At 42.6% G+C, this 23,869-nt stretch overlaps 2 protein-coding genes across 7 annotated transcripts in view; both read left to right on the plus strand.

Moving 5' to 3' along the window:
* The window catches only part of Rad51c (RAD51 paralog C), a 40,053-nt gene extending 22,408 nt beyond the window's left edge, over positions 1-17,645 (plus strand). For 2 of the 6 annotated variants that reach the window (XR_007979984.1, XM_052197668.1), the window contains 2 exons: positions 1,293-1,447; positions 1,687-2,154. Coding sequence is in view for 4 of the 6 variants with exons in the window: in XM_052197668.1 (XP_052053628.1) it covers positions 1,293-1,428 (136 nt within the window). In the remaining 2 variants the exon portion in view is untranslated. Of the gene's footprint in view, positions 1-1,292; positions 2,155-17,282 lie in introns of those variants that run through there. The other 4 variants (XR_007979985.1, XM_052197669.1, XM_052197667.1 and 1 more) reach the window with 4 other exon arrangements.
* A 5,478-nt stretch (positions 17,646-23,123) lies between these two features.
* Ppm1e (protein phosphatase, Mg2+/Mn2+ dependent 1E) overlaps positions 23,124-23,869 on the plus strand; it is a 130,918-nt gene continuing 130,172 nt past the window's right edge. Inside the window, exon 1 of the mRNA XM_052197664.1 lies at positions 23,124-23,730. Coding sequence (XP_052053624.1) covers positions 23,276-23,730 — 455 coding nt within the window. The 5' untranslated portion in view covers positions 23,124-23,275. The remainder of the gene's footprint in view (positions 23,731-23,869) is intronic.

A 23,869-nucleotide genomic window follows, 5' to 3' on the forward strand; every position in this document is an offset into this window, starting at 1 on the left:
TCACAGTTGGACTGAAGTCTCTCTGTGAGAACAGATGAGGTATTCATGTGTGTTCCATGGCATCTGTAAAGTCTCCCGTTAAAGATGCTTATATAGCCGGGCGCTGGTGACGCACACCTGTAATCCCAGCACTTGGGAGGCAGAGGCAGGTGGATTTCTGAGTTCGAGGACAGCCTGGTCTACAGAGTGAGATCCAGGACAGCCAGGGCTACACAGAGAAACCCTGTCTAGGGAAGGGGGGATGTTTATATTAAGTTTTCACAAAGGAAAATGTATAACAGGACATGATGGCACATGCCTGGACTTGGGAGACTGAGGCAGGGGGATCAGTAGTGCAAGGCCAGCCTAGTCAGCAGGACATCGTGTCTCAAAAATATCAACAATTAAAAAAATGGGTTTCTACACTAATATTAATAGTTTTGGCCTATAGTAGTAACATTCTGAAATTACATTAATTTCCTGAGCATTTATATCACTGGACTCTAGGCCCAAGTCGGCCTCAAATTCACCATAGAGCTGAACATGGCCTAGAGCTTCTTTGTTTTTGTTTCTTTTGAGACAGGGTTTCTCTGTAGCCCTGACTGTCCAGGACCTCACTGTGTAGACAGGCTGGCCTCACACTCTGATATCCTCCTGCCTCCCAAGCACTGGGATCAAAGGCTTGCACGAGCACACTCTTTATGAAGAGTGAACTAAAAATGGAAAGCAGTTCTGAAAGTGAATTTTCCACTTAGTTTTTACACTAACCTCACTTAACTTACATTAACCTGTTCTTAATTATTTTGTCTTGTTTGAGAAGAGGTCTTGTTATTTAGTCCAGGCTGGCATTGAACTTTTGACCTTCTGCCTCCACTGCCTAAGTAATGCTATTACATCTGGCTATTATTCTGGCTGCCACGTGCCAGGCAGAATAATTTTATACTATAAAGTGATTTGTGAAGTGCTTACGTGGCCATGCACGCTACTTTCTACTTCTCCCAGCCAAGGCACCCAAGGCTTCTTAGGATTCTCTCTAGAGAACTTTGTTGTTAACCTAGACATCACCACTGGACTACATACAGGTCAGGTCTTAGAGAACTTCCTTGTGCAGTGTTATTTTTATGTGTATATAGAAGAGCATATGTAAAATGCTCTAATAAAACTCTGGGTTAGACTACTTGCAAAGTTTATCCTCTTTGTTCAATGATTAATAAATTCTCTCCCAAGAATAACATAGCTTATTTAAAGACTATTTAGAAAATTAATCTTTTTAAATTACCTTTTAAGTGTGTGTGTGTTTCTCTATCTTGAAGCCTCAGGGATTTAGAGATGCTGTTGTTACTGCTGCCTCATCACAGACAGAAAGTTCTTCGAATTTCCGGAAACGATCACGAGAACCAGAGGAAGAATGCTGACCAAATACTAACATCTGTGCATCCGGTTAACTGATGATGTGCTGTTCAGTGTGGTATGTATGTATGTACATATGTATGTGCACTGTGTGTGTGTGTGCTGGTGCCTACAAAAGCAAGCTGAGGGTGGTGGATCTCGTGTAACTGGAGTTACAAGTAAAACTGAACCACCATGAAGGTGCTGGGAACGAACCTAGTCCTGCAAGAACCAAAATGTTCCCAACTGCCGAGCCATCTCTCAGCTCCTCCACCCTGTCTGAGGCGGGATTTCTTGTTTTATCTCTTCACACTCCAGGTCCTCACACTTTGGCTACTTCTGTTTTTGCCTCCTGTCTCACTGGGACACTGGGAATTGAACTCAGGTCGTCAGGCTTGCATAGCAAGTACTTTTACCCACTGAGCATATTTCCAGGCCCCCACCTTTTATCTCCAGAAAAATCTCTTATTGAACATGGAGCTCACGGACTCAGAGGTTCCCTGTCCACCCCCCAGCAGCAAGATGCACAAATACGCTGCTCTGCACCAGCTTTTATATGCAATCCTCATGCCTGCATGTCAGGCGCTTTGCCCACGGAGCCATTTCCCTAGCTCATGAGAAGATTTCTGAAGCACTGTTCTATAATTATATTGTAATGTGTTTTTATTTTGAGTAATGTGGAAAGCTGACCTTATGTTACCTATCTGGATTTACCACCCAGAGTGGAAAATTTCTTTGTCAATTGCCTAAAAAATAATAGAAATAAAACATTATAATACATTTTAAGTGTGTGTGCATATATGTGTCTGTGTGTTTGCCATCTGAGGCCTTCAAAGCCTGGAAAAGACCCCTAGAACTGGAATTATATGTGGTTGACTGCCAGATAAGGGTTTTAAAGAAGTAAATGCTGAGTCATGTCTCTGTCCCGTCTTAATATTATTTATTCTTATGTAGCTTTGGGGCCTAGAGAGAGGACTCAGGAGTTAAGAACACTTACTGCTCTTTCAGAAGACCTGGATCAGTTACCAGCACCCAGTAACTCCAGTTCCAGGGGATCTGACCCCCTCCTCTGTCCTCCATTGACACTAAGCATATATGTGGTATACATACATACATACAGGCAAAACACTCAAACAAATATGAAATAAAATTTAAGATGTAGCTTTGAAAAGAGATAACATGTTGCTGTTGAGTTAGTGAGTTGGTGGTTTGGTCTGTGTCTGCCTTGCTGCTTAGCTGCTCAGAGCACCTCCTGCAAGCCATTGTTGGAGGCAGAACACAGTCGGTAACGGGTCCATGGTCTGTGCCTCCCCTCAGTGTCTGTGCCTGGGGACGCTGAGCCTTAGAGAGGCAGGGTCAGAACTGGGTTTGGTTCCAAGTCAGTGCCAAGAGCATGGGAGGGGCTGGAAGAGAAGGAAGGCCTTCTCAAGATTTAGGCCTTATGAAGCTCCGCCCTGTGATCCTCGAAGAGACAGCCCTTGCTTATCCAACTGTTTTCTTTGATGGTGGATGTGATTGCATATGCCTTACTTAGGGTGAACCAGGGATTAAATACCTTTTGCAGGAAGAAATGCCCAGGAAGGGATGGTCATTAGCTGAACACTCAGGACCTATGTAGATACTTCATTAGCATGCAGAACTCCAGGTTCTTATGCTGTGTGACTGATTGGTGTTACGGTTACATGTTCCAGAACAGGTAAAGCTTGGCAGGGATCTGGTTCGACTCCTGCCATTCTCAATTCCCTGGGGTCTGAGCCTGCTCAACCTGACCAGTTCTTCTGTCTAGTGGCACAGTCTACTTGCCCCACAGTTGGCTGGTTGTAATGTGTGTGTGTGTGTGTGTGTGTGTGTTGGTTTGAATAGATTTGGCCCACACAGACTCATATTTGGATGCTCGGCCTTGGAGAGTGGCACTATTTATGTGTAACATTGTTGGAATAAGTGTGGCTTTGTTGGAGGACATGTGTCACTGTGGGGTCTGCAATGCTCAAGTCATGCCCAGTGTGACGCCATGTCTGCCTACATGCCACCATGCTTTCCCTTGTGATGATAATAGACCTTTCGGCAGCCCCAAATTAACTGTTTTTTCTTTTAAAAAGTTGCTATGGTCTCTTCATAGCAATAAAACCCAAACTGTGTGTGTGAGGCAGCCAGTAGTGGCACACGCTTTTAATACCAGCACTTGGGAGGCAGAGGCAGGTGGATTTCTGAGTTCAAGGCCAGCCTGGTCTACAGAGTGAGTTACAGGACAGCCAGGGGTACACTGAAATTCACTATGTAGATCTCTTGTCAAATGCAAGAGATCCACCTGTCTGCCTCTAGGCTTAAGGTTGTACAGTCCATTCCTACAGTTAATTTTGTGAATAGTTTACAAATTTGAGCTGATGAAATTAGTTTTAGTGACCCCAGTCTATTTGTTATTTGTCATTTTAAAGGTAAAATCTGTAGCTGTGCATAGCCATTGAAATATATCCTCCAGAATAGTCAGGTTGTGGTAAACTTTAATTATTTATATCTACATTTTGAAGTACAGTATTAATAAATAATTCTGGGTTATTTTTTAAAGATGTATTTATTATATGTAAGTATACTGTAGCTGTCTTCAGACACATCAGAAGAGGGCATCAGATCTTGTTACAGATGGTTGTGAGCCATCATGTGGTTACTAGGAATTGAACTCAGGACCTCCAGAAAAGCAGTCAGTGCTCTTAACCACTGAGCCATCTCTCTAGCCCAATTCTGGACTTTTTAAAATAATTTTTATTTTTTGTATATTGGTGTGCTGCCTGCATGCATATCTGAGTGAGGGTGTCAGATCCTCTGGAACTAGAATTGCAGACAAATCATTTAAAAGGGCTGGAGAGATGTCTCAGTGGGTAAGAGCACCTACTGTTCTTCCAGAGGACCTGAGTTCAGTTCCCAGCGTCCATGTGAGCAGCTCCTTTCCTCTCCAGGGGCTCTGATACTCTCTTTTAGCCTTCTTAAGAACCTGTACTCGTATGGCATGCACTCACCCAGATACAAATTCAGAAATAAAATATCTTAAAACATCTAAAAATATTGTAGGATATTTGATCACACTGTGAACCCTGAAATTGTGTAGGTGTGGTGTGGCTTGGCCCTACCATTCACCTTTAATCCCAAGTAATGAATGTAAAGTTTGGTTCTCTATGGAGGGAGAAATTCTATTTTTTTTTTTTTTTTTTTTTTTTTTAGTACTGGAGTTAAACCCTGACCTTGTGCATACTATATGGTATCCTACCACAGAGCTACATCCCAGCCTCAGAAAATGTACTTGGACAATTGAATATCATATATGTTTGACAGTGATGGAAAGATTTCTCATAATAGGTGGTATTTTCTGTCCTAAGCTGAACACTACACTTAGAAAGTTCTGCATTGTGACTCTTGTGGAGTTTACATATAGGCTAACTATAGCTTATTAGGTGTGTGCATGAAAGCAGAACTTGTAACAGTCATACCAGGGCAACATGCATGAGGTCATCCTAATCACACAACTAGTTTTAGATAACTGCTTTAACAGAATGGTTGGGCTGGGTGGTGGTGGCGCTCGCCTTTAATCCCAGCACTTGGGAGGCAGAGGCGGGTGGATTTCTGAGTTAAAGGCCAGTCTGGTCTACAGAGTGAGTTCCAGGACAGCCAGGGCTATACAGAGGAACCCTGTCTCTAAAAAAAATAAAATACTGCAACTGCCACAGACTAAGTGATTTCTAGCCAGGCATGGGAAATGGAGGCAGGAGGAGTTCAGTCACCCAAGGCTCAATAGCAAGCTTGATGCTGGCCTGTACGACATGAAAGCCTGTTTGTCTCCCCCTCCTTTTCTTGCACTTCTAGAGACTAGAAATCTGATGCCCAAAATAGTCAAGTTTTGGTGAAAGCTTTCTTCCTAGCTTGATTGAGAGACACCTACTCTCAGTACCTGTGCATGGAAGTCACCTTGTATCAGAGTAGGAGAAAACATTTTTGTTTTGTATGTGTATGAATACTTTGCCCCGCTGGGCATGGTGGCACTCACCTTTAATCCCAGCACTTGGGAGGCAGAGGCAGACGGATTTCTGAATTCGGGGCCAGCCTGGTCTACAGAGTGAGTTCCAGGACAGCCAGGGCTACACAGAGAAGCCCTGTCTCGAAAAAAACAAAACAAAACAAAAAAAAGAATACTTTGCCCTGCAAGTAGGTATGTGTACCACGTGCCTGTCTGGTGTGTGTGGAAGTCAAAAGGGCTTTGCATTACCAGCAGCTGGAGTTAGAGATGGCTGTGAGCCACCATGTGGAATCAAACCAGGTCCTCTGTTAAAGCAACAAATGTTAACTCCTATGCCAACTCTTTACTCCAGGACCCAACTCTTAGGACCTGATGATCCTAGTTAGCTGAGTTCCTGTCAAAATAGTAGCAAGGCCTAGCCCTGCTTAGCTCCCAGGATCACATAGGATAGGTGTGGTCAGGGTCATACATTACCTCTCAGGATTTTAGTCTGCTGTGAAGAATGACATACACCTTTGCCCATGAACCATCTCAGTCTGCCCTGTATTTGGTGTTTTCACGTTTTTTTACATTCAGCCATTTTTCCAGTAGATGGGAAGGCATTCCATGCTGTGTATGTGAGGCTCATTCAACAACTCGGAAGAGCTGATTCTCTGCCGCGGAAGTTCCGGGAGTGGACCTGTTTATCACGTCTGTTGCCAAGCACCGTCTTGCTTATTTTGAGAAGGGGTCTTTGTGCTCCTGAACCTGATATGTAGCCAAGGATAACGTCAAATTCCTGATCATGCTTTTACCTCCCAAGTGCTGAGGTTATAGGTGTGTGTCCCCATTCTCTGTTGTATAATCTGCTCTTAAGATATCTTAATACTTTTTTGAGTTTTAGTTGCCACAGTACATTTAGTGTAAGAAATTTAGGGCTGGCTAAGCCTGACAACTTGAGCTCAATCCTCATAATTCATATGGTGGAAAGAGGGAACGAAGCCCTGCAAAATGTCTCCTAACCCCTCCACGTGGGCATTGTTACACACAGACATACGCCAAAATATAAAGGAAAAAAAAAGAAACAATATTTTAATAAGCATATAATTTATTTTGAGTTATTTATATTAGCTTTTTAAAGTATGTATACACACACACACACATATATATATATACATATATATATATACATACATATACATATATACATACACATACTGTCACTATCTTTAGACATGCCAGAAGAGGGCATTGGGATCCCATTACAAATGGTTGTAAGCCACCATGTAGTTGCTGGGAATTGAACTCAGGACTTCTGGAAGAGCAGTCAGTGCTCTTAACTGCTGAGCTATCTCTCCAGCCCCTACTTGTATTAGTTTTCATGCTTCTACTATAATAAACATTTAATTATAATGGTTTAAAGACTACAGGTTTGTGGGGCTGGGAATCATAGAAAGTGGTAGAGCCTACCACTTTATACCTTGGAGTCAATCCCCAACACTAAGAAAATATTAAAAAGTATTATTTTGTAGTTTGGGAATCTGAAATCAGCCTTACTGACCTAAAAATAAGGTGCTATCAGTCCTTCATACCTTCTGAAGGGTCAGAGAGAAAAACCCAGTCCTTTTCTCTTGCTTTTTTAAAAATTTTTTTCTTATTTGCTATGTTCTGGAAACTTGCTAAACAAATGCTCTACTACTGAACCAGGCCTCAGCTATTTGAAAGTTTGATTTTTCAAAGATGGTGTACTGTCTGGTTTTGTGTCAACTTGACATATGCTGGAGTTATCACAAAGAAAGGAGCTTCAGGTGAGGAAAGGCCTCTATGAGATTCAGCTCTAAGTCATTTTCTCAATTAGTAATCAAGGGGGAAGAGCCCCTTGTGGGTGGTACCATCCCTGGGCTGGTAGTCTTAGGTTCTATAAGAAAGCAAGCTGAGCAAGCCAGGGGAAGCAAGCCAGTAAGAAACATCCCTCCATGGCCTCTGCATCAGCTCCTGCTTCCTGACCTGCTTGAGTTCCAGTCCTGACTTCCTTTGGTGATGAACAGCAGTCTGGGAAGTGTAAGCTGAATAAACCCTTTCCTCCCCAACTTGCTTCTTGGCCATGATGTTCGTGCAGGAATAGAAACCCTTACTGAGACAGATGGTTATTCTTTATCAGTTATTTAAATGCAGACTTCCCCTAGCATTTTCTGTTACTTGGTTTTAACTGGTGATGGTTTATTTATTGTCTCCAGTTTATATGAGCCTGTTTCCCAAGGTGAGATAAGGGAAGCAGATAAAAGTCTTTCTGGAGAGCTCAATTCTAGCACCTGAAGGTAGAGCAGGAGGATTAGGAATCCAAGGCCATCCTCAGGTACTTAGAGAATTTGAGACCAGCTTGAGCTACATGAGACCCTGTCTCAAGTTCATTCTGACAAACAGGTCTACCTGGCAGACATGAGTTGCATTTGGATTTCATCTTGGGGTTCGATTATATGGTCAACTAAAAAGAAACAGGTTTCCTTTTATTTCCTGTTATGGCCATGATTCTGGTAAGGTCATGATATACATACATGGATATTGATATAATGTGACTCTTAAGGATCCACCAAAGGTTAATGTGTTAATTCCCAGGGGATATGATTGGAAGGTCGTAGGAACTAAGAAATGGGGCCCCGAAAAGCTTGAGATCTTTAGATCATTGAGAGTGCACTTCAAAGAGGATTGTGAGACTCCAAGTCTCCATTTTCTCTCATTTCCTAGTCCTGGGGTGAGCAGCTTAGCCTGTCATGTGCACATCTGCCCTTGTCATCTGGAAACCCACCAGAGGCCTGGAAGCAATGGGTGTCCCACCATGGGCTGCAGCCTTCAAAACTAAGCCACAATCATCTGTTATCTCAAGTATTTGTTAAGTGATGAAAGCCAGCCCAAGCAACAGTCCCAAGATACAGGACTTTTTTGACTGCATATGTATCTCTATATTATGTGTGTGCCTGGGCCTATAAAGCTCAGATTCTTTGGAACTGGTGTTACAGGCAGTTCTGAGATACCATGTAGGTGCTGGGAACTGAACCTAGGTCCTCTGCAAGAGCAGCCAGTGCTATTAACTGCTGGAGCATTCCTCTAGCTCCCAGTGTGGTTGGTGCTGTTTGTTTGTTTGTTTTTCGAGACAGGGTTTCTCTGTGTAGCTCTGGCTGTCCTGGAACTCACTCTGTAGACCAGGCTGGCCTCGAACTCAGAAATCTGCCTGCCTCTGCTTCCCGAGTGCTGGGATCAAAGGCGTGTGCCACCACTGCGGGCATTTTTTTGTAGGCCAGCCTGGTCTACAGAGTAACTTTCAGGACTGTCAAAGCTACAGAGAAATCTCGATCTTGAAAAAACAAACAAGCCAGACTGTGGTGGCGCACGCCTTTAATCCCAGTACTTGGGAGGCAGAGGCAGGCGGATTTCTGAGTTCGAGGCCAACCTGGTCTGCAGCGTGAGTTCCAGGACAGCCAGGGCTACACAGAGAAACCCTGTTTTTTGAAAAAACAAAAAAACAAAAACAAAAAAAACCCTGTGCACTTGTGGTCTCAATACTGAGGAGGCTGAGACAGGCAGATCATTGGAGTACATGGGCCAGTCAGCCCAGTTGAATCTGTGGGCCTGGTCCAATGAGGCCCCGTCTTAAAAGGGCAGGGTATACAGCAACTGGGGAATGCACTGAGTTGTAATCTAGCCTCTATATGCCCATACACACATTCTCTCTCTCTCTCTCTCTCTCTCTCTCTCTCTCTCTCTCTCTCTCTCTCTCTCTCTCACACACACACACACACACACATGCACATACTCAAGAAAATCATAGCTTAGGTGATGGTGGCACATGCCTTTAATTCCAGCACTTAAGAAGCAAAGGCAGGTTGATCTCTGAGAGTTCAAGGCCAGCCAGGTATACACACAGAAACCCTGTTTCAGAGGTGGGGAGGGGAGGGAGAGAGAGTGGGAGAGGTTAGAGGAAGAAGAGAAGGAAGAGTTCTACCAATATTTTTCCTATAATGCATGTGTTTGTATGCACTTTTGTATATTTGGGTGAATGTGGTTGTATGTGATCACAGTCCAGATGGGGTGGTCAGAGGACAACCTCAGGTTGGTCCTTGCTTTCAGTCTTGTTTCAGACAGCATCTCTTTGTATGGTCCAGGACACAGCTGGTCTGCAAGCCTCTAGGGATTCTCTGGTCTCTACCTCCAGATGTGCCACAGGAACACCAGGGTTACAGGTGCTTGCTCTTAACTGCTGAGCCATCTCCAACCCCACTGGGTTTTGTCAGTAATGTTCTTAATCAATTTTCTGCAGTTAGTGGTAGAATTATAGCATAATGTGATAGAACGATTGTAGGATTAAAGTTAGAAGACCAGCATCTCACTCTGCCTGAGACTTCCAGACACCATGCCTGTTTGGGCATCTTTATTTTCCACATCATGGCCTTAGTCACAAAAGAGTCAAAAAAAACCACATAAAATGTTTTTAAGTCATTGTTTGATATCATGGCTTCTATTTTTACAGAGACATTATAAGGCAGTCACGATACATGATTAGTACTGGAGATACTGGAAAGAGACATATTTACTTTCAAGATCACAGAGGTGATTGCTGCCCGTCTATAATCCCAGCACTCAGGAGGCTGAGGCAGGATGGTTGCTATTAATTTCAGGCTAGCGTTAGCTATACAGCAAGACCCTGTGTCAAAAACAAACAAATAAAACATAATAAAAATCAATATTGGGATTACTACTAGAATATGTTGAATTTCAGTTTTGAGGCAAAGCTGGTATTCTATTGCTTTCAAAAAACATATTGAGTTACAGGAAAGAGGCTGACTGTTCATAATATGTATTTTTAGTTAACATCAGTGCCTAAATTTACTGTTACTGTTAAAATTTACAGAACATTTTGCTCCCTTAGAACTGATTTTGGTATAAAATATGTTGACAAGATTCCATGTATTTTTGACCACAGTCTATTTCTTTGCCTCTTTTTGGTCCCAGCTCACCTTTGACAGAGGGATTTTGCTATTTCAACTGTCCATTTGACTCCCATTCTGTGTAGTGAGATGTGAGATTTAAGTACACTATTACTTTAAATGTGGTTTTGTTTGTGTCATTGGTTTTTATGAAGATATAAAAATTGTACTCACTCAAAAAGGATGTAGTGAGAATGCAAGATTACATCCTACCTACTTTCAAAAATAAGAAGTTGCAAGATAAATGACAAAAACCAAGCAGTAATGTAAAGAGAATTTATGTCAAGAAGCCATAAAACTTGAGGCTCCAAGATAAAAATATAATTATAAAAAACTAACCAGTTCAATTATGGGAAGTACACTAGTTCTTAGAAAAAAATTAAATGAAGACACACACAAGGCAAGGTCTCATCACATAACTCTCAGTAGCGTGAAGCTCACTGTGTACCACAGACTGGCCTTGAACTCACAGAGATCTGTTTGCCTCTGCCTCCCAAATGCTGGGATTAAAGGCATTTGTCTGCCCCTATCACTTTGGAATTAATAGTTCTCACTGTGATTCACATTCTTATTGTGGACTTTATGTATTGGTTTCCTATACTTTAGCACTCAATTGTATCCTAGGCAATTAAGTTCAGAGCATATTTCTGAGCTCCTAAGTTCAGGTTTCTGAACTTGGTCATAAACTCATGAAGATAAACATTGCGGTACTTTAAATTGCTTGACCCTTCTTTTGACAGAGGGGTGCAGTAGGTCCTGTTGAGTCTGAAAGAGTCTAATTTCTGATTTGACCAATCACTGCTTCCTCATGAGACTAGCTAATACAAACTATGTTCCATCCCCTCATTTGGGACACTCACTTCATCTTTATTTATTTTTTACTGTTCATTGACTCTAAGACCTACCACCATGTGCCCTACCACCGAGTTACATCCTCAACCTTAAAACAAGCAAAACCCCAAAACAATCTTCTCAAGCCAAGCAGGACCAGACGGATCTCTGGATTGAAGGCCAGCCTAGTCTACATAGAGAATTCCAGGATGGACATAGCTACACAGAGAAACCCTGTCTCAAGCAAACAGCACACACACACACACACACACACAATACCCAACAATTTTCTTGACTTTGTTGCCTAGGTTAGCCTTGAGCTAGTGATCCTCACATTTCAGCCTCCTGAGCTACTTAGCTAAGCGTATAGGCTGTGTGGACAGGCCTGGCTAGAACATAAAGTCCTAAGTCACATGTAAGAAGTTTGTATACTCTAGGCTGTGTTACAGATGTTACGTGTAGCATGCTACAGTGGGCATCATTTGCTAAGCTCAGTACACAGCTAGGCATCAACAGTCAGCTTGGCCATGAATCAGGTTCTTATGTCTCATATATTCACATATTGGGAGGTGCTACAGTGGCACAAATGAGCGCCCAGCACTGGGACTGGCGAAGGGCTCAGCAGTTAAGAGCAACTGCTGCTCTTTCTAAGGACCTGGGTTCTCAGCACCCACGTGGAAGCTCTCATCCATCTCTAACTTAAGTTCCAGGGAGCCAGCGCCCTCTTCTGGACTCCAAAGACACCAGATACATATGTGGTACATACACATACATGCAGAGAAACACTCATAGGATAAAAACAAACAACAAAACAACGGAATTCCAGCATTTGGGAGTCGGAGGCAGGAGAATCAGAATTAAAGTCTAGCCTTGAGCACATAGGACGTGGAAGCCAGCATGGGCTAACGTGACCTGTCTCACCTCCTGTAACGAGTGTTTCCAATGTAAATGAAACAAAAGCATAATGGGAGTATGTTATCTTCAACATGTAGCCTAGACGAATGATCACATTTTTCAGTTCACAAGGGCTCTTTAGCACCTGCAAGTGAGACCCGGGTAGTCAACTCAGTCAAGGTACAGGGCTGTGGAAGTGTCAGGTGATCTCAGTTCTAGTTACTTAAGTGCGAGCATAGTTTACTTTGAAGCAGTAGAAAACCAACCTGGCTGCCCGTGAGCCTCTCTCGCTCTTCGCAGTGCTGGCTTTAAAAGTGTGTGCCGCCACACCCAATGCTCAGCAGTTTCTAAAAGCACAGTGCTCACCACATTGCTTTGCATTCTAATTTTTTTGATAGTGCTTAGAAGAAATAATTACAAGTTTATTTCCTTAGACATGGACATCTTGAACTTTCCTCATAGGCTTGATTTCTAAGGAGTTTTGAAATCACTGGCATGTATATGATATAAAAATTCCAGTGTTATAAAAATTCAGATTTTTTATGTGGTAATTTAACAGGATATTTGAAATATAATTGGTTTTTTAAATGATACGAATAGGTTTTCTGGTTGCATGTGTGTCTATGTACCACATACCACCTGTGTGTCTCATGCCACTGGGTCTTTTAGTACTGAGCTTGTGAGCCACTAGGTAAATACTGAGAATTGAACTCATGCCCTCTGGAAGAACAGCTAGTGGGTTTTTGTTTGTTTGTTTGTTTGTTTGTTTTTGAGGGGGTGTTTGAATTTGTTTTTTTCCAGACAGGGTTTCTCTGTATAGCTCTGGCTATCCTGGAACTCACTCTGTATAGCAGGCTGGCCTCAAACTCAGAAATCCGCCTGCCTCTGCCTCCCAAAGTGCTGGGATTACAGGTGTGTGCCACCACCGCCTGGCTACAGCTAGTGTTCTTAACCACTGAGCTATCTGGTTGTTTTGTTTTGTTTTGTTTTGAGACAGGGTTTGTTTGTTTGTTTGTTTGAGTTTCTGTATAATTCATGTTAGCCTGGAATTTTCCTGGGTCTTTCCCTAAGTGCTGGGATTATAAGCAAATATCACCAGGTCATTATTTGAAAATAAATTTACTTTTGAAAGACCTATGCTTATTTTGGATATATACCTTGATTACTACCTTTTTGCAAATAACTACCATATTAGGTATGCAGTAAGGGTTAATCAGATTGAGCCTTGGCTTAATTGCAGAAAACAGCGTGTGCTGGCTTGGTGCCAGATATGTCATTTATAGATCACCCTTTCACAAGGCAGCAAACGACTTCATATGCCCAAGTCATTTCCTTCCTGGAAAAGATGCACAGTGTCAGCACGGTCACCATGTGTGGTAATTGATAACGTCTGTGCCACATGGCTTGCTTCTACTCTTGTCGGCCACAGCTAGTCTACCACCTATGATTGCCATATGCCGCGGCCCGCTAGGTTAACGGAGTCATTTCATCTTCTCTTCTGGCCACACATGTTACTGTGGCTCAGTTCCATTAGCGAAGAAGGAAGTATTAGCAAGATCTAAGTGTAGAAAATGTCCTTGTTAGGAATTTTCAGATTTAGCTGCCTGTTCCGTTTTTATTGAAAAGGCTGCTGCTTTGCTGTTAGGTTTTGCGTTTGCTTTGCTTTGGTTTTAATGAATGCTGCAGAGTGATGGGCGTCTGCTAGCTGACCTAACTGAGAGGGCATGCTCAGTATCATTAGGGGTTTTTCCATGTACTCATTCTAAGTGAACACATAAAGGTAATTAAAATTAGATGATAATAAAAGTAAATTTTTATTACCAAGAAGTACTTTCTGGTCTTGTATATTGAAAATTAGTCAGAAACTATTGATATTTTAGTAGTCAATTCACTTTAGAAGAATCATTCATTATGGGAAGAGCATGCCACGTGCCAACGTTTATAGCATCAGATTACCATCAGACCCTGCCCTCTTCTTCTGTAAGGATGTCCTCCTAAGTCTACATTTTGGTTGGTCACAGAACAATGCTAGATAAAAAGAAAGTTTGTTATCTATAAGTATATGTATAACTTTAAAAAAGACTAGAACCTATTTGCGGCTACTTATTTGCTTTTAAAACTGGTAACATTTATATGGCTTGTTGCTGCTTGGAGTGAATTTTAATTTTGGTAGCTTTGGCCCATTCCTGCTAATGACAATATAGCCTGAAAAAGGAAAGGAATTAAACATTATTATAGCAAGCATTTTTTTTTTTGGCTGCAAATGGGGATGATTTAAAAAACACAGCTATTGATCAAGGAACCTATTTGAAATAATTTCTGATGTACTCAGTTTGTTGTCAGATGTTCTGTGGTACTCTACTAAGATGATTTGGTGACGCTATTTTATTAAAAGGTTTTAATTAGGGCCAGAGAGATAGCTTAGAGGTTAAGAGTATTCTCTGCTCTTCCAGAGGTCCTGAGTTCAATTCCTAGCAACCACATGGTGTCTGTCTCATAACCATCTGTAATGGGATCTGATGCCCTTTTCTGGCATGTTTGAAGACAGTAATGGTATACTCATATACATAAAATAAATAAATAAATAAATCTTTTTTTAAAAAAAGATTTTAATTAAATTAATTTCAAAAGTTTAAAAATTTTTAACTATGTACCTGGGGGCTGGAGAGATGGCTCAGTGGTTAAGAGCATGTATCACACTTTCAGTGTTTGTGGGTGAGGCCTCTGGAGGCCAAGAGAGGACATCCGGTTCCCTTGTTGGTATTACAGGCGGCTGTGAGCCTCTTGTCACAGTGCTGGGAACCGAGCTCAAGTCCTCTACAAGCGACAGCAAATGTTCGAACTGTTGACCCATTTCTCTAGCCCTACACGTTAATTTTTTTTTTTTTTTTTTTCCGAGACAGGGTTTCTCTGTATAGCCCTGGCTGTCCTGGAACTCACTTGGTAGACCAGGCTGGCCTCGAACTCAGAAATCCGCCTGCCTCTGCCTCACGGAGTGCTGGGATTACAGGCGTGCGCCACCACTGCCCGGCCGACACGTTAATATTTTAAAAGTTTTTTTTTTTTTTTTTTTTTTTTTTTTTTTTTACATATTATCCTTTTGGTTTTAACTCTATTATATTAAAAACATTGCAAATTAAAAAAAAATTGGATGGGTGGTGGTGGTGCATGCCTTTATTCCCAGTACATCAGAGGCAGATGCAGGGGGATTTCTGAGTTTGAGGCCAGCCTGATATACATAGTGAATTCCAGGAAAGCCTGGGCTAAACAGAGAAAACTGTCTTGAAAAACCAAAAAAGGGATGGAGAGATGGCTCAGCGGTTAAGAGCACTGACTGCTCTTCCAGAGGTCTTGAGTTCAATTCCCAGCAACCACATGGTGGCTCACAACCATCAGTAATGAAATCTTATGCCTTCTTCTGGAGTGTCTGAAGGCAGCTACAGTGTACTTATATAAATAAATCTTTGAAAGAAAGAAAGAAAGAAACCCCCCAAAAGCCAGGTAGTAGTTAGCACACATCTTTAACCACAGCACTCAGGAGGCAGAGGTAGGTAGGCAGCCTGGTTATAGAGGATAGCCAGGGCTACATGCAAGGGTATACAGAAAAACCCTGTCACAAAACAAACAAAAAATCAATACAAAACCATTCACATTTTAGTATGTGAACAAACCTTCACATACTAAAATTATCCAGACCCCAAAAATGATATGTCAATGAACTTCTCTTTTACAGTAGAAACTGTGGGGCTCAACATTGGATTTTAGATTTTCACTATAGAATGTGTTTTTTAAAGATTTATTTAATTTATGACTACATTGTTGCTATCTTCAGACACGCCAGAAGAGGGCATAGGATCTGATTACAGATGGTTGTGAGCCATCATGTGGTTGCTGTGAATTGAGCTCAGGACCTCTGGAAGAGCAGCCAGTGCTCTTAACCTCTGAGATATCTCTCCAGTCCCCTAGAATGTATATTTAAGCATGTTTCCACCACCAAAACAAAAAAATACTTGGCAGAGTTAGAACTAGAAAAATAATTAGCTTTCTCTTCTCTTTCATAGCTCATATTTATTTTTCAAAGATCTATCTGTCTATCTATCTATCTATCTATCTATCTATCTATCTATCTATCTATCTATCTATCAGACAAGGTCTTTCTATAGAGTCCTGGCTGTCCTGGAACTCACTACATAGACCAGGCTGGCCTTGAACTCATTGCCTCTGCCTCCTGAGTGTTAGGATCAAAGGCATGCATCATCATGCCTGACCTTTTAGAAAAAATTTAAAAGTTTCTATGCATGCATGCTACATGTGTGTAGGTACCCTCAAGGATCAGCAGAGGGCATTGGATCCCCTGGGTTTGAAGTTACAGGAAGTTGTGCCCAGCGTGAAGTTGGTGCTGAGAACTAAACTCAGGTCCCCTGGAAGAGCAAATGCTCTAATCCATTAGGCCACCTCTCTAGCCCAAATCCAGCTTTTAAAATAGTAAAAGCACAACATTCATTACTAGGCCTAGCCTTGAGCATTTGCATAAGCATTAACTTGAAGGCCACTGGACAGGAGCTAAATATATATCTTATTATTATGCTATTTTCTTTTCTTTTCTTTCTTTTCTTTCTTTTCTTTTTCTTTTTCCTTTCCTTTCCTTTCCTTTCCTTTTCTTTTTTCTTTTTTTTTTTTTATTTCTCGAGACAGGGTTTCTCTGTGTAGCCCTGGCTGTCCTGGAACTCACTCTGTAGACCAGGCTGGCCTCAAACTCAGAAATCTGCCTGCCTCTGCCTCCCAAGTTCTGGGATTAAAGGCATGTACCACCACTCCCAGCTGCTGTTTTCTTAAAAATATAAAAACCACTTAGAAGCATAAAGCATGCTTTATTATTTGAGATATGATATTTGCTTCAAATCATTGACTTTAGAAATTAGGAATATAGCCAGGCAGTGGTGGCAGGACAGCCAGGGCTACACAGAGAAACCCTGTCTCAACCCCCCCCCCCCAAAAAAAAACCAAAAACAACAACAACAACAAAAAAGAAATTAGGAATATAACAATTGAGGTTTTTCAAAGCAGTATCTCTATTTTTCCCTATAAACATATAAGACAGACATATTTTAGAAAAGATAGAACATATAATCTAGATTTCCATAACTAAGAGACTATCAACTGGAGATAAATTATAAATTTATAAATTATAATTATTTTTTTGTTTTTGTTTTTCGAGACAGGGATGGCAGAGGATGTTTGCAGAGCTCATGGATGCAGGTCACTCTCCACAGACTGAAGTCCAGTGGACAGACACTGGAGGGGAGCAAACTACAGAGGCGAGGAAGCAGGCTCAGGACTGAACAAAGCAATGCTGTGGTATTTTTTGCCCTCCTCACTTATAACTTCTTGTCAGTACCTCCCACTGGGCAGTGACAACTGAAAGGCCGCTGTCAGTGGAGCCTGGTGAGTGCAGCCTAAATGGGTCAGCTCTGCAGAATACAGAGTGGGACAAGGGAGGAGAGGCTGGGGTGACAGCCACAAGGATAAGGATCAACACTGAAGTCAACGCTTTAAAAATCAACTTTATTGCCCCCTGTTCTGGAAAGACTCAGTGAAGCAGTATTCGGCAAAACCAGAACGGGGAAGTGGGAAGGGGTGGGTGGGAGGACGGGGGAGAGAAGGGGGCTTGCTGGACTTTCGGGGAGTGGGGGGTTAGAAAAGGGGAAATAATTTGAAATGTAAATAAAAAAATATATCGAATAAAAAAATAGTTTGAAAAAAATCAACTTTATTAAGATATAATTTATGTACAAAGTACTTATTTAAAATGCACGTTTTAGACCTTTTACACACCAGGCAAGTGCTCTACCAATGAGGTACATCCTTATTATCTTTAATGTATACTTTGATAAGTTAATAACTCATAACTCATATAACCACCCAGTTAAATAGAGAATATTTTTTGTTTTGTTTTGTTTGTAGCTTTCTCTGGCTGTCCTGGAATTCACTCTGTAGACCAGGTTGGCTTTAAACTTACAGAGATCTGCTGCCTCTGCCTCCTGAGTGCTGAGATTAAAGGTGTGCACCACCACACTCAGTGAAAGAGAATGTGTTACTGAACTCACAATATTCACTCTCGATACTTTTCCATAAATTCCTACTCAGCCTCAGTTTCATGCAAAGAAAAGCCTGTTTGCCCACATCTGGTTAGTTCCGCCTGTTTTGCTGTTGCTTATTTGTTTGTTTTTCTTGAGATGTTCTAGCTATGGAGCCTAGACGGATCTTAAACTTGCAATCTTCCTATCTCAGACTCCTGAGGCTGGCATTATAGGCGTGTGGCCCCAACCATACCACATCTGGTTTAGTCTTGCCTGTTTTTTTTTTAGGATGTCATCATCTATTGGATATATCATATATGGATAAAACCATATAATACAAATTCTTCTATGCAACTGAAAATAGTTTTATTTTATGTGTATCAGTGTTTTGCCTGCATGCACTGCTTGTGTACCATATGCCTGTCTTGTACTTGCAGAGGCCGGAAGAGGGTGTCCAATTCCCAGGAACTGGACTTATACAGGATGTGAGCTGCTGTGTGGGGACTGGGAATCAAACCCATGGCCTCTGCAAAATAAAAAAAACTGAGCCAAACTCTCTTTCGTGTCTCAGTATGTTTTATTGTATGTGTTTGTCTGTAAATATGTATATGTACCAAATTCATGCCCGGAATCCAAAGAGGCCAGAAGAGGACGTTTGATCTCCTAGAACTGAGCCTCCATCTGGGTGCTCTAAACTAAATTAAGGTTCTCTACAAGGGAAGCCATGAGAAACTCTTAAGTGTTGAGCCATCTCTCCAGCCCTCTCAGTATGTTTCTGAGGTTTATCCAGTGTGTCTGTTTTTTTGGTTTGTTTGTTTGATTGTTTTGATATAAGAGGATCGCATGGTAGCCCAGACTGGCCTTTAATTTACTATGTACCAAGACTTGGCTTCAACTCTTTATTTTTCTCTTCCTCTCCTCTTCCCTCCCTTCCCTTTCCCTCCCCTCCTCACCCCTCCCTTCCCCTTTTCTCCCCTCCCTTCCCTTTCCCTCCCCTCCTCTCCTCTCCCCTCCCTTCCCCTCTCCTCTCCTTCCCTTCTTTTCTTTGTTCCCTGTTTTTCTTTTTGTCCTATTGTATTCTGAGTGCTGAGGTTCCAGGTATGTACTACTACATTTAGCCTAGTTCTCCTTTTGTTTTTTGTTTTGTTGTTGTTTTTTTGTTTTGTTTTCTTTCTCCCTTCCTCTTTCTTTCCTTCCTTCCTTTCTTTCTTTCCTTCTTTTCCTCTTTCTTTTCTTTTCCTTTCTTTTCCTTCCTTCCTTCCTTTTCTTTCTTTCTTTCTTTCTTTCTCTCTCTCTCTCTCTCTCTCCCTTTCTTTCTTTCTTTCTTTCTTTCTTTCTTTCTTTCTTTCTTTTTCTTTCTTTCTTTCTTTCTTTCTTTCTTTCTTTCTTTCTTTCTTTCAAGCCAGGGTTTCTCTATGTATTCTTGGTTGTCCTGGATCTTGCTATTTAGGCCATCTAGTTTATAAATCCACCCGCCTTTGTCTTCCAAGTGCTGGGATCACAGGTGTGTGCCACTAGCTGCCCAGCCTTAGTTCATCTATCTTTATTGTGTAGTATTCTACTGTGTGAATATACCACAAATCTTGCCTGTTCATATTGCTTCCAGGTCTGAGATATTATAAATAGAACTGCGAACATTTAGGAACAGGTTTTCATGTATGTTTTTGTGTATATCACAAGTTATTTCTCTTGGGTAAATATCTGAGAAAATGTCTGGTTATACAAGAAGCTACTAAATTCAACACTTTTCTTTTTTTCTTTTTCTTTTTCTTTTTTTCTTTTTTCTTTTTCTTTCTTTCTTTTTTTTTGGGGGGGGGGGTTCGAGACAGGGTTTCTCTGTATAGCCCTCGCTGTCCCAGAGCTCACTCTGTAGACCAGGCTGGCCTCGAACTCAGAAATCCACTTGCCTCTGCCTCCCAAGTGCTGGGATTAAAGGCGTGCGCCACCACTGCCTGGCAATTCAACATTTTTCTACCCTTACAAACATTACCATGAAAATTCATGACATGATAGTGTGCATTTCCTTCAACAAGCTAAGGTCTTAAAAGGACACTTTTTGTAAGAAAGATATCTCAAAAGAAATCACTTTACATTCTGTATACATTATACTTTTTCATAGCTTGAGGTTTTTTTAAAAAAAGATTTATTATTATATGTGAGTACACTGTAGCTGTCTTCAGACACACCAGAAGAGGGCATCAGATCTCATTACAGATGGTTGTGAGCCACCATGTGGTTGCTGGGATTTCAACAACTCAGGACCTTTGGAAGAGCAGTCAGTGCTCTTAACCGCTGAACCATCTCACCAGCCCATAGCTTAAGTTTTTAATAAAAAATTCATTACATATTTCAGCAATCCTAAAATCATATCAAGTACTAATAACGAAATTTGTCTTGAAATACAATGGCAGTAAAGTATGGTCTTATTTCCCAGGGAAGATGCACACAAATACAAAGATGAGAATAAGGAACAAACTATGTTCAGAGTGGGGAAGGATGCTCAGGTGGTCTGAGAAAAACCAACTGAATGTAGGAAACAACTCACAGTCTGAGAATGTGCCAGGCCTCATCACATTTCCTGTTAGATAAAATCGCAATAGAATGGACTTGGAGGAGTGAGGAGAGAGGGAAGCAGAGTGAGGGGAAGAACAGACCGCGACCTGACATTGGCAAGCCCACCTACACAGCTGCTTTGAGATCCTACCCCGGCTGCCAGCAGCCGCTGACAAAGTTTCCTTGCTAAGAAGAATGCAATAGGATCCATATTGATCTCTGTAAAGGAGTGTCTTCATTAATATAAGCAAAGACGCCTCTCATTTCCAGCAGCAGAGGTGTGGGCTTTTCCTTTTATTCTTAGAAGTACTGTTTTACCAACATATATCATTTCCCTTTGATGTGTGGGCTGAGTCATAAATTAATGTCACAAATGTCATCTAAATGAGGGAGGCGGCTACATTCTGAGGTAAGAAGGTGTAGCTTGACATGAATTGTTACCGTTGACAGCTACGCACTCCTGAACTAAATGTCACCATGTTAAAACTGGGGATAGTAAGAGTTTGTTGGAATGTAAAATTGACGTTTAAAGTTGCTGCAGCTTAGAAAGTTGTCACTCCCTTCTAGTTAGTATTATTATTGTTATTGTTATCGTTATTGTTATTATTATTAATTATACAAGGTTTTACTACATTGCCCTGGATGACCTGGGACTTGATAGTTAGTCCAGGCTGACCTAGGACTCAGAGTGCCATTGGCCTCTGCCTCCAGAGTACTGGGAATAAGGGCTGTGCCACCACACCAGCTCTTTTCTAGTTTTTCTGAAACGGCAATAAGCAGGTAGGTTGAAATGACTTTGAGGGCTTTCTTGGTACCCCATGGAACAGTTTCTTTCTACAGACTAGTTGAGTCTTTCCATTCATCTTAGGAAAAAAAATAGAAAATTCCAAGTGCATTATTTACTATATACTTTCTATCATGTATTATTTAATCTTGACCTAGGAGAGAGCAAAGAACTCTATTTTACATGATACCATTAGTAAGTTCAACCCACTTAATCTTAAAATAACAGTATCAGGTCAGGGATTTAAAAATACAGTATTATAGGAAAACAGTTGGCGAGAACGCACCCTCTTCTGTCATTAATAACTGACTGGAAATGGTATTTCAGATCCTAAATCCAGCTGAAACCCAGAAACAATAAATGGAGAGATGGAGTGGATAATTTGTGAGTACATGTTTTTTCAAAGCAGAGGAAAAGAATCACTATGTTTGTGCTGAATTACATGCTGCCATGGATGTGGCAGTGTGTGGCAATGATGCTATCATCCATCCAGCTGTATAACACAACACCCTCCAAGCACCCACCACCACCACCACCACCATGAAGCCTGAAAATAATAGGTTTGCATATAGTTTGGTAAGAAAATTAGAATAATTTAAAGTCGTTTCAGTTCTAGCTTGGGGGGAGTAAGAAGAGACACAGGAGGTGGTGAGGAGGAACAAAATATAGACAAAAATACAGATTATATGATAGGATAATATAATGTAATGACATGCATTTTACAGAAACTAGGGAGGGGTTTGGGGGTGATGGAAAACTTACAAGTGAAATCTACCATTTCAACCACGGATTGAATTCTTGTTGCTTTGCTTGCTTCTGACCTTGAGCAAAGTCACTGTTTTTAAGGCTTGTTTCCTCATCTGTAAAACAGAATCATAACGGTAATATCTTTTGCCTTAAAAGGCTGTAGTGAGGATTAGAGACGAACACGTGTAAACTGCAAAGCCCTATATAAATAAGACATTGTGTGGATTCGAGGCACAGATTTTCATAGAGCAGAGTTAAGGGGAAAGATTTTAAAGGCTTTGGAGACTTAGATCTGGACTCTACTCAATGCCACAGAAAGTCTTGACTTTTAGGCAAGTGAATTACTATTTAATTTCTCACGTTCATCTTTTTGAGAAAGGAGGATACATAGGATCTAATGAAAGAACCCGGGCAAAGGAAACTATCCTTTTGGGTGCTTGTTCCCCATCCCTACTTTTTCAAGGCATATCATCAGTTAAAAGGTGTTTACTGAGTTCCATCGAATCAAGAGATATACTAAGGCAAGGCAAGCAGATAAGGAAACTGAAGTCAGTACACTCCTGGTGGAACCAACAGAGATGTCTCAGTTTCATGCATAACATGAAACTAGGGTCTTCACCCAACAAAGACCATTCGAAGTTGGAGTGCAGGAGTCCAGCGTCCTTACCACTCTACAGACTCGACGGGAGGGACCCTGGAATTCTTAATTAGAACCGGTTGCTATGGCGACAGTCTCTAGGCAGCGTGGGCTGAGCTCTCGGTAGGGATTGCGGGTGGGCCGCCGCCGGACCCTGTGCGCGCGCCCGCCACCAACTTTCCCTCCAGACCGGAGAGGGGTGGCGCGCTCCGCCCCCGCCCCCGGGCCGCGCACGTCCGAGCTCGGTGGCGCGCACGCCTGCGGGAGCCCTCTCCAGGCAACCCAGTGCTGATCGCCGGTGCCGGTGCGGCCGTTCCCCCTCCGTAGCGGGAGGCGAGGCTCCGAAGCAGCCCCCTCCTCCTCCTGGGCTCACCTCCCACCCCCTTCCCGGTGGACCTCGGGGCATGAGCAACGATGGCGGGCTGCATCCCTGAAGAGAAAACTTACCGGCGCTTCCTGGAGCTGTTCCTGGGCGAGTTCCGCGGACCGTGCGGCGGCGGCGAGCCAGAGCCCGAACCCGAATCCGAGCCCGAGCCCGAGCCCGAAGCAGAGCTGGTTGCGGCTGAGGCGGCCGAGGCTTCGGGGGAGGAACCGGGGGAAGACGGTGAGACGGTAGAGGCGGCCGAGGAGGGGGAGCAGGACCAAGACCCCGAACCCGAAGAGGAGGCGGTGGAGGAGGAGACGGCGGCGGAGGGCGAGGAGGAGGAAGAGGAGGAAGCGGCTGCCCCGGGGCACTCGGCCGTGCCGCCGCCGCCGCAGCCGCAGCTGCCGCCGCTGCCCCCGCTCCCGCGGCCGCTGTCGGAGCGCATCACCCGAGAGGAGGTGGAGGGCGAGAGCCTGGACCTGTGCCTGCAGCAGCTCTACAAATAGTTAAGTAGCGGGGCTCGGCCTCGGGTGGGCCGCCATCCCCGGGGTGCTGGCCTGGGTCCCTGTCCCCGCCACCCGTGTCCCCGCCACCCGTGTCCCCGCAGGGCACCCACCTGCCCCCGGCCCATCTTCGCCGGCCCT

Source organism: Apodemus sylvaticus, chromosome 10 (genome assembly GCF_947179515.1).
Source record: "Apodemus sylvaticus chromosome 10, mApoSyl1.1, whole genome shotgun sequence".
Taxonomy (NCBI): Eukaryota; Metazoa; Chordata; class Mammalia; order Rodentia; family Muridae; genus Apodemus; species Apodemus sylvaticus.